At 36.7% G+C, this 11,432-nt stretch overlaps 1 protein-coding gene and 1 long non-coding RNA gene across 2 annotated transcripts in view; both read left to right on the plus strand.

Annotated features, from left to right (window-relative positions):
- Positions 1-5,081, plus strand: part of LOC144437277 (uncharacterized) — a 17,414-nt gene extending 12,333 nt beyond the window's left edge. The window contains exons 16-17 of the mRNA XM_078126198.1: positions 403-534; positions 2,197-5,081. Of these exons, the coding sequence (XP_077982324.1) occupies positions 403-534; positions 2,197-2,255 (191 nt within the window). The 3' untranslated portion in view covers positions 2,256-5,081. The remainder of the gene's footprint in view (positions 1-402; positions 535-2,196) is intronic.
- A 1,544-nt stretch (positions 5,082-6,625) lies between these two features.
- Positions 6,626-8,692, plus strand: LOC144437193 (uncharacterized). Its single transcript, XR_013481004.1, has 3 exons — positions 6,626-6,650; positions 7,804-7,836; positions 8,545-8,692. It is a non-coding gene; the product is annotated as an uncharacterized LOC144437193 (long non-coding RNA).
- Positions 8,693-11,432: the final 2,740 nt, after the last annotated feature.

The raw sequence follows: 11,432 nt of genomic DNA on the forward strand, positions 1-11,432 counted from the left end.
TTTACAGAAACACTGGTGCTATGTGATTTATTGTCTTGATAATGTTAGTATGTTTGGGAGTGTTCATATATTTCTGCGTTGTTCATTTGTTTTATCGTTGTAAACAGGGAAATCAAATTTGCCAGAGGCCCCTGTGGTACAACTATTGTCTTTCATGTAAATTATTCAACCAGTGCTTTATTTCTCGTGAAATGCCTTGCTCGTTACGTTTATAGTTTCACTGTTCAAAACGGAAATATTGAGTCATGGAATAATCAAACAAGTTTTCTCAACTACAGACCACGGAGCCCTCCGCCCATACCCAATAAACTCAACGTCTATATGCATTCAGATATGTAAATGTATGTGCCAAAATGTGAGAGCTTGCAATCATGTTACGTTGTTTTCTTTCCTTGCTCTCAGGAGTGTATTACCTTATACGGTTGTACATGTTGCTGGGAAGGGAGGATGACGAAAGACAACGAAGAGAAAGACTACAGAAAGTCGATACTAAAATATCGTTTGAGGAACTGTTCAAAGAAAACGATGACAGAGGTAAGCATACTACACTAAAGGTTACTACGTCACACTAAAGGTTACTACGTCACACTAAAGGTTACTACGTCACACTAAAGGTTACTACGTCACACTAAAGGTTACTACGTCACACTAAAGGTTACTACGTCACACTAAAGGTTACTACGTCACACTAAAGGTTACTACGTCACACTAAAGGTTACTACGTCACACTAAAGGTTACTACGTCACACTAAAGGTTACTACGTCACACTAAAGGTTACTACGTCACATTAAAGGTCACTACGTCACACTAAAGGTTACTACGTCACACTAAAGGTTACTACGTCACACTAAAGGTCACTACGTCACACTAAAGGTCACTACGTCACACTAAAGGTTACTACGTCACACTAAAGGTCACTACGTCACACTAAAGGTTACTACGTCACATTAAAGGTCACTACGTCACACTAAAGGTTACTACGTCACATTAAAGGTCACTACGTCACACTAAAGGTCACTACGTCACACTAAAGGTTACTACGTCACACTAAAGGTTACTACGTCACACTAAAGGTTACTACGTCACACTAAAGGTTACTACGTCACACTAAAGGTCACTACGTCACACTAAAGGTTACTACGTCACACTAAAGGTTACTACGTCACACTAAAGGTTACTACGTCACATTAAAGGTTACTACATCACACTAAAGGTTACTACGTCACACTAAAGGTTACTACGTCACACTAAAGGTTACTACGTCACACTAAAGGTTACTACGTCACACTAAAGGTCACTACGTCACACTAAAGGTTACTACATCACCAAGACGGAGTACTGGAAACCTGGAAATTTTCAATTTCGCTGGGGATCTATTTTCGTTTATTTTGTTGGAAAACAAAAACTTGAAAATAAGTAGTGGCTAAAATGTCGTCTTGTATATAAACACAATACACCAGGCTTAGAAATTTGTAAACGTAGATTTGGAACTAGTTGAGGACTTTAAAATCGCAAATTTTCTAATGGCTGAAATATGTAGACTATAGTATTTCACTTGGGTTTTAGCTTGTATAACCAATGCCTTTTGCAGATCTTTGTGTGTTTGTGTAACATCCATTTCTGTAAATAACGCTCGTCATTATAACATTATCATAAAATTCACTTCATTTTGTGTATTTCATTGAAACACAAGATGTGAAGGTAATATCATTTTGAATTACCTAGAGCCTTTCATTCCACTTTCCTAAAATTTCAACCCTTGAATATTGTGTATGTGGCCACATGGCATGCATGGCCAGAAACTGCCATTCCTTTCAATTTCATCGACCAATCAAAACACTCGTTTTTATACAAATAAACACCAGCGCCATTGATGCTTCGTACGCACAACAGATTGATGCAGCCATCTTGAAATGAATTCCCATGTAACAAATCACCATACTGGGCAATAAATCATCCTACCCCAATCTGGGACGTGCAACATACAATACATGAAAGGCAGGTCAGTTGTTCCGAGGGTCGAAATGAGGGAACAGAAACAAAATTTTCCATTTCCTTGTATTTTGATGGATGATTACTGTTTAAATTTGACAGTTCACTTATCTTGGAATAAAGGAATAAAGCTAGCTACCAATGACCAGTAAAATAGCAATGCATTTCATTTCAATGTTTCTTCTTATGTTGGTGTTTTACAGCTTTCCCGCCCGATGTATCTCTATGGTCGAGAAGTATACTATTAATATGCGCAGAATAGGGGATCCATGGCATGACAAAGTTACGAGGTGACACGTGTAACAACGATACTATTACAGACTTTATTCTCACCACACACCCTTGTCTTTGACTACATGAATTGTTTGTCATTAGCATCTGATCCCGGATCCCGGGGGCACACCTTTGAATCACAGGTTCTGAACGTACTTACATGTCGAACACTTCAATATTACTGCAACGTGAACTTTTCGGTCGAAGAAAGAGAACGAAATTGCAGTGTACATGTGTGCCAGAGGCTGGTACAGGAGATGCACGTGTACAGGTTTTTAGCCATATACATTTGTATATATATGGCTGCGGAATAACCCTTCAGTACAGAGTATCCTTAGCATATGATACCGTTACGAAGAGCATGTGTATCAATGTGTGTCACATGATGACGTAAAAGCACATATGGTACATCACACAACATGACATGCCATAACATGACATTGCATTACATTGCATTGTACTGAATACATAACATTACATTGAATTACATTTATATCGCATTACAGCACATTGAATAACATCACATCACATCACATCAGATTACATCACATCACTTCACATCAGATTACATATCATTATATTATATTATATTATATTATATTACATCACATCACATCACATCACATTACATTACATTACATATAACATCATATCACATTACATATTATATTATATCACATCATATCACATTACATTACATTACATTACATTACATTACACAAACCTAAATTTGATAAAACATAGACTAACGAAATGCTAGTCCTTAAGATAACTTTAACCTGAACTTAGTTTGAATGAATTTTGCCCACTATATATTGATAATAGTTATTGGTATAACTCAACCGTTTTAGTATACATGACCATTATACAACGAGGACTGGCGCTTTCGATGTTCAGAGAAATGTAGGTTAAATATATGATCAACTTTTGCTACGTAGATTTTGGAAGGCAAGTCTTACTGTGACGACAAAATGCCGACAATACTAGTATATACAATAGCAATCGTAGCAGAAATGTTTATTTACACGAGTGATGTAAGTACAATTGGCATAAGAAGAATGGACACAATTACTAATTACTCGTGTTGCCCACAAAACGACATTACAAGTCACTATAAAATAGTACAAAATACAAAAGAGATTATATTCAGGAAAAATGAATAATTAATGACGTAGAACGACCAGAGTATATAATTATTCAATATTTTGTTCAACTTGGCTCGTGCATGGTAAAATGTCCATAAATAGATTTAACAAGTAACATGTTATAGAACATATATTACTGTTAAGGTCACAAAGACGATATTACAGCATTTGAGATGTAAAACTGTCAACGCTGGGGCTTTATAGGGATAAGATTGGGGACAGAAGTTGTTGATGTTGCATAGTACAACTTGAAATACGTAATTTTGGTAACCCCCCCCCCCCCCCGACACATACACATTAAACGTCCTCTGTGTTGACCTCAAGAGAACTTATTGCATGGAGTATGATATGCACAAGCATAGAATATAGAAATTTGATTTTTAAGATCAGTTCCAAAGACACTCGATTATTGTTGCAATTATAACAATCTTACTACAGAAATTGTATACATCATATGTCAATGTACATTCAGTTTAACATTACATTCAAACGTATACGCTTGGTAAATTCAAGAAAATGAATGAGTGCGCTGCTTTGTTGTTTGTTTGTTTGTTTGTTTGTTTGTGAGTGAGTGAGTGAGTGAGTGAGTGAGTGAGTGAGTGTCAATGTTGTGTTGCGTACATTTTTCTTTGTATTTTCAAGCTAATGCTTTTGTGGTTGTATTTTAAAGGTCAGTCGCTACAGTAAATATACATTAAAACTTTATCAACGCGATTTTCCTCTTGAAAATGATTATCATAATTTTACTTTCAATTAAATAAGCAGACGACACGTGTAAATGTTCACAGGCAAAGACAATTTTACACCAAATATTCGATTTCAATTATTTTTTTTTGACATTTAGTAATGTTCATTTGATTGTTTGAAATATTAGTTTAGTGAAGTGCTTAAAAAGTTAAATATCGTTACATTTTTTATATTCGCAACCTTGGTGGTTGGTTGGATTCTAAGTTATCCATGGATCATCATGTAAACCAAGTGTCTAAACGGGTCAATCACAATTTGTACAATTTACGTCGAATACGTAAATATCTCAATCAAAGTGCAACTGAAATATTAGTTCACTCACTGATCAGCTCCCACCTGGATTACGCAAATGTAATGTTGTACGGTATGCCAGCGTACTTATTTGACAAACTACAACGTCTACAGAATAGAGCAGTACGCGTTATTAAAGGCTTGAGGAAATTTGATAGCGTATCCCAATCACTAATTGAGTTGCATTGGCTTCCTGTTAAGGCGAGAGTGGAATTCAAAATCATTTTGCTTGTTTATAAAGCTCTGAACGGCAAGGCTCCAGTGTACATTGCAGATATGCTTGAGGGGGTTTGCAACTCCAATTATAACCTAAGAACAAATAGCAGTCACAATCTCGTAGTTCCACGGTCTTATAATAAATTAAATGATAGGGCTTTTGCCGTATGTGGTCCGAGACTATGGAATTCCATTCCACAAGAGTTGAAATGTTTAGATGAAATGGAACAATTTAAAAGAGGGTTGAAGACATACCTGTTTAAAGTTTCTTACAACTTGTAACTGTTGATTTTAGCCATGTTTCTGTTTTAAACACTTTTAGGAATGGTTTTAATATGCTATTGATGTGTATTATTATTATTATTATTTTATTTTTTTTACAGTATTTCTTAAATGTCAATGCTCTTTTAACTTATCAAATGTCTCTTTTAACTTATTGTGCAGCGCTTTTGAATATTTTCTTTTAAATAGAGGAAGCGCTTTAGAAATGAAATAAATGTTAAATGTTAAATGTTATTGCATTTTCAGTATGATTCTTTAATTTTATTTTGATGAAGTCAATTAAAACAATGCATTAAAAATTGATTTTAAACAATTCGTGGTCTAAACGGTTTATTTTACAGTAATTCTCTCCCTACGTTAACGTTGTCCCTTCTTCACATGTTTCTCTCTCTCTCTCTCTCTCTCTCTCTCTCTCTCTCTCTCTCTCTCTCTCTCTCTCTCTCTCTCTCTCTCTCTCTCTCTCTCTCTCTCTCTCTCTCTCTCTCTCTCTCTCTCTGCCTGTCTATTCTCTGATATTAGCTGGTTCATTGATTGTAGCAACTGGTGGTTATTCGCTAAGATGACGCTATTTATGTCGAGCTGCGGTGGGTTTGCCTCATTCTCTGCCATCGTCGTAAGTGGTATCGACGATCTGAAGTTAGACGTTCGGATCGCTTAAGACTTGCGAAGACGAAAAGTCGATGGTCTTTCCTTGGTGACAGCGCTTAGACTGAACGTTGTGTGTCTCTCTGTCGCTGTCTCTCTGTTTCTGTCTGCCTCTGCCTCTGTCTCTGTCTCTCTGTCTCTCTCACTCCCTCCCCCCCCCCTCCCTCCCTCCCTCCCTCAACACTCTCCCAGAACAACGTACACCGAAACTACGCCTCCAACGACAACCTCACAAAAGACTGACAACATCTCCATGGTCACCAAGCCCCAGTGACAACAATAGAGCTGTATTTAAATATCGGTGATAAATTACGTAACGAACAATTACTATCACTTGGACAGTAGTTATGGCTTACTTTACAGGTGTGTGGGATGACATAGATTACCGCGAACACAGTATGTTTCCATAGCAAAGAAAATCGGTAAGTATCTATGCATGTCATCATCAGCATCAGTGTATCGGTTTGTTTAAAAGAACATTACTTGTTTTCACAAAAGTTAAGATAAAATTAGTGAAGTAAATAACAAACTTGTCGTCGCTACGTTATCTTGTAAAATGTGTGTAATGTACTAGTAGTACTTTTATTGACCTGTGGTGAATTTATCTGTTTGTGGCATGTCCGTATCCGTATTACAAACCGGTTAAAATTCCTCGGTAACGTTAGGAAACGAAGAGTGAGCGATTATAGTGATTATTAGAAACGTTTTCCTCTAGTAAGCCTTGCTTTGTACAGACGTAAGTAGGAATAATGTGTGTTACATTGAACAGTTTTAAAAAACCAATACTTTCCCGTGCCAACAAGAAAAGCAACACCGTGTATACAGTTTGTATCAATCCAATATCATTTTGATAACAGAATTTTAATTCTATAATTTTTTTCTTGTTTGATACTGTTTGTCACAATTCACGCTAAAATTAAGCGTTGCCATTTTTAGCATTATTTTCTAAACCGATCAATATTTCGCTCTGTAGGTTGCCCACGATAACAAAGGTGACTTGCCTGCGGCGCTCAGTACTATGGAGATGAACGGTGGGACATTGATTACTCTCGCCGTGGGTAAGTCAGTCGACATGCAAACAAAACAAAAAACATGTAAACATTTGAGATTTTTTTCACACAAATTCAATTGGCAAAATTGTGCATATTTCAGACAGGTTGACAGCTCAACTCTCTCCAAGAACATCAAGACTTTGTTCGAGGATGAGAAAATAGTGTTCGAGATAAGATAAGAGTAGTGTAGTGGAGTTGTTACCCGTGTTACTCAATTTTGTCTGAAGACAACGTGGTCTGATTTTATGACAGTTTACTACATAGATCTATGATGAGTACAAAGTACCCCGTCCGAAGTGATAAATTGTTTTATTGTATTGAACAAAGAAAGTCTTGGCAATGCTCATTAACAATCAATTAAACCGTCTACTCAAAATACAAAAACCACTTGGACTATAAAGTATGAATTTGGGGTCATTCTACAGGTCATGAACTAAGCTTTCGTCAACGACGATTTGTCGCATAACAGTGTGATATATTTTAAATGTAGTTTTCGACGAATACATATTTACGTTTAACTTAGTGCATGAAATCGTTAGATGCATATACAGTAAGAGTGAGAGGCGACGTGGTGACTACGGTAGAGAGAGAGAGAGAGAGAGAGAGAGAGAGAGAGAGAGAGAGAGAGAGAGAGAGAGAGAGAGAGAGAGAGAGAGAGAGAGAGAGAGAGGGGGGGGACAGACAGACAGACGGACGGACAGACAGACAGACAGGCAGACAGACAGACAGACAGAGGTAGGTAGGTAGGTAGGTAGGTAGGTAGGTAGGTAGGTAGGTAGGTAGGTAGGTAGATAGATAGATAGATAGATAGATAGATAGATAGATAGATAGATAGATAGATAGATAGATAGATAGATAGATAGATAGATAGATAGATAGAACCACTGCAGGCCAAACAATGCACGTGACATCCAGTTAGGACAATCATTAGTCTGTCTCAGATATAGGACCAGATAACGAACACAAAGACGGAAAGTTGAACATAAAGAGAACCAAATGCAACGACTCAGACAAGACAGTTATTTACTTATAACAGCTGTGTTGAACGCGTACTACTGTGTACAGTTATATTCAAATCCAAACAGCTGTGATAAAGACACCGTTACCATCGTTACTGACTTTAGTCCTAACAATAGTATTGTTTCGCTTCTCTTTTCAGTTCTCCTTCTGTGCAATACAGTTCGCGTTTCAGGTAAACATTGATTCTTTTGTTTTTATTGAAGACCTAATGTCGAGTAGACAATAACGTTAAGCCGTTAAGAGTCTGTTTGTTCCCTTCTAACGTTGTTACGAAACCAGGATGGAGAACAGTTGCCGTCGTATTCATATTATTGTTTCGCATAGGTGAACATCTTTCAAAATAAGTCGAATGACAATGGAACGGGCATTTTGTGTACTGATACCCCTGAGGGTGGCCATAGCTACAGGCTAGCACACACGTTAGTATGCACTGTGTAATAGTCCTACGACGTTTCTACTCTTTGAACCACAACCTTTGAACTTAACTTCTTACTTATCTATTTTTGTTGAGATGACTCTTTTCACATCTCATGTTTTGTTTTAATTACATACATGTAAGTTTTAATTTCCCCGCCCACTTTTATTATTTATATTTTTGCATTCTGAATGAATCGTTAAACATTAAAATTTGATGAGCTGAGTTATAGAAGAAAAAATTACAAATTGCATGCCATGGGTTCGTATTGAAGATTTGCAAACAACGTATACCCGGATACGAACAGAGCTGAGATATTGCCAAGTTCAGTTGCTTGAATGCAATGTTATAATGAGAAAAATCATTGATCAATGATTGCTTCTTCAACGAGTATTAACAACAAATGTAAATTTGATATTTTTTGCCGGAAACTCACAAATTAAAGTTAAATTTCTCTTCCGCTAGGACAATGTGGTTCAACAGCTTCAGAACTTAGTGCAACAACTACAGACAAAACGCTCACGTCGCCAAACTATCCTAACCCGTATTCTGCTGACTCCTTATGTTCGTGGAAAATAACAGCACCTTCAGGTCATAGGATATCTTTGACGATCGACGATAGTGTACTAGAGGATCCGTATTCAGATGAATGTTCATACGACTACGTGGCAGTCAGAGACGGTAAGTTAAGGAGGCTTTATCAATGTATATGTTAAAGTGGTAATGTCTGTAACTGAGGACTCTTTTTTGTGTTAAAGTCAGTGTATAAAATGCCCTCTTTTACACACTATAACTTACCACGAAGCCGCATGCTAAGTCGTAACAGTGTTACTAGAAGTCGTTCGGTATGTACAAAGAGGTTTGGTAGTCGAGATTTATAACATGTTTCTCGATTTTATTGGTACTAATAAATTACGTCATATCATTTTGTATCATATTTGAATGCCTGGCGATAGCTGTATCGGTTGGTAGGCATGTTTCAATATTGTTCAATTGTTAAGAAGTAATTTAAGAAAAAATAGAAACAGAAATAACCACCAAAACCATTAAGTTTAAACACTTTACACTGTGGTCCTTTAATATGTGGGATTTTCTTTCACGATTTTTGTTGTGACGTGAAACATGATTTTTTCTAAGGGGAATTATAATAATTGCATATGCATACAACCAATCTGGTCATGGATTGTTAGAATTCATTGCCTAATTAGTGTACCTTTGTCGATTCCTTGAAGGTCGACATTTAGAAAATAGATTGGAAAATTATTTGATAGTTATTTAAGAGTAAACTCTATAGTTTTGATATTAATTCTTAATGAGAAGCACAGACAGTCGACTGATTATAAGTCGTAACGGTTTACTGCGAAATACTACCGCCTCTTGGAACAAAACGCTGAGTTGTAACAGTTTAATGAAAAGGGTTGTAGAATTCTTTTTTTAAAAAGATGGAATAAAAACAGTACGTACGTACGTTGATACCGTGCAGCTTTTCTGTTTGATACAACCACATAGAAACTAAGAAACTGGACATGCTACACTTCAAAAGCAAGATCGCATTTTTTGCTACATTTAGTCTAAATGAAATAAACCATTTCCATGGATTGCAACTCCTTGCAGACATTTGGGCGCCAATGTTTTCTTAGTATTAAACACCCGAAGGGCGCGAAAAACGTCCTTTGTGGTGTTTATTTGATGTCTTTCACTCCTTAGACAAAATGTAGCAAGAAACTGTAATCTTTCAGTCTTGCACTGATTTTCAGTAGCATGTCTAGTTTCTTATCGGTTTCTGCAGAGTTGTATCAAACAAGAAAACTGCACAGTATTGTGAAATTCGCTGTACGTCATAATAATAAAACACATAATTACTACCACAACTAATTACAACTACAACATGTTGTGTAGTTGTAATTAGCTAACCACATAGAGTAAGTTATATGTACGTGTGTGTCCTTGTGTTACCAGAGCATCACACCCCAAAATAACACTACACTAGACAATAGGGACATGTCCAGTAATCTGTCCTGAGACAATTGATCGGCAAATAATCGATATTAGTGACCTTCGGGAGCCTTTGAGAACAAGAAAATGACTTTTAAATTGACAATTCAAATTGATTTTTATATACAATGTATTTTCCCCATCAACAGGTCTTGTACATAATTTCAAGTTCTGTTCTGTAAATTTTCAACAAGACAAAATTTAAAGTTTTACGACTTGATTTTAGATCATTCTCATTTATTGAATATTGGCAACAGTTTGGTTTGCAAGTAATAACATTTCATGGAAATTGTTAGACATACTTCAACCACTTTAGGAAAATTTAGTCAGAGTCATAGCTTTGTATATTGTAGTAAGGCTCTGTGGGTGACGGGAGAAAGGTTAGAGCAATCATTTTCTGTATTGTCTCAAATTCAGTAGACTTGTATGGAAGTTCACTTACATAAAGATATATGCATTGTTTTACTTGTCACCAAACAAAATGTGTGGATTCAATACGCATGCGTGTATGTGCGCTACATTACCTTTCAAAAGGTTTGTGTGTAAGTAAGAGATGTTTTTGGTAGGCCAGCCCCCATTTGTCAACAGTTTAACCATAAAACCTCTTGACTAGTATTTTACAGTCATATACATATATATATTTATTTATCGTTTCAGGAGATTCTTCAAGTTCACATTTAATAGTTCAATGGTGTGGTACCGACAACCCTTATTCTATCACAAGTACTGGTATAAATTTGTTCATTCAATTTGCCAGTGATTCAGCAACACAGCACACCGGATTCTCTATCACATACCGAAGTTTTGGTAAGAATGTTGTTACTTTTTACTTTTCATTCACCACCACCACCCCACCCCCTTCACTGCTACTCCTTCATTTCCATCCACCCCACCACCCCCTTCCGTAATTGGCACTCCCTACCTCGGGGTATCCTTTCTTCATCACCTCTAATCTCACCGTCTGTTCAACCTCTTGTTCTATTTTCGGGGGGGGGGGGAGGGGGGGGGTCACCCATCTTTAGTTGCTAGCAAAAACTTGTATATGACTCAAATTTATGCTCAGTTAAGACTTATAAATTGCAATATGATTTAAGTGAATCTGTTATAACGTGGTAAAACGCGTCTGGTTATTACAAATATTATACCGTGTTACCAATAGCAACAGCAGTTGACAAGTTAACATAACGGATGAAAATATGTGTCTGTATGGGGACGTCGGCCTGTGTAGCACGGTTAGTGGTACACCCGCCCAGTATTCGGGAGGCACCAAAGTTCAAGTCTTTATCTTTCTTGGTTTACAACAAAAACACTTCTATGCAAAATTATTATTTTCTTCCTCATAAATGTTATCCATCTAT

Source organism: Glandiceps talaboti, chromosome 7 (genome assembly GCF_964340395.1).
Source record: "Glandiceps talaboti chromosome 7, keGlaTala1.1, whole genome shotgun sequence".
Taxonomy (NCBI): Eukaryota; Metazoa; Hemichordata; class Enteropneusta; family Spengelidae; genus Glandiceps; species Glandiceps talaboti.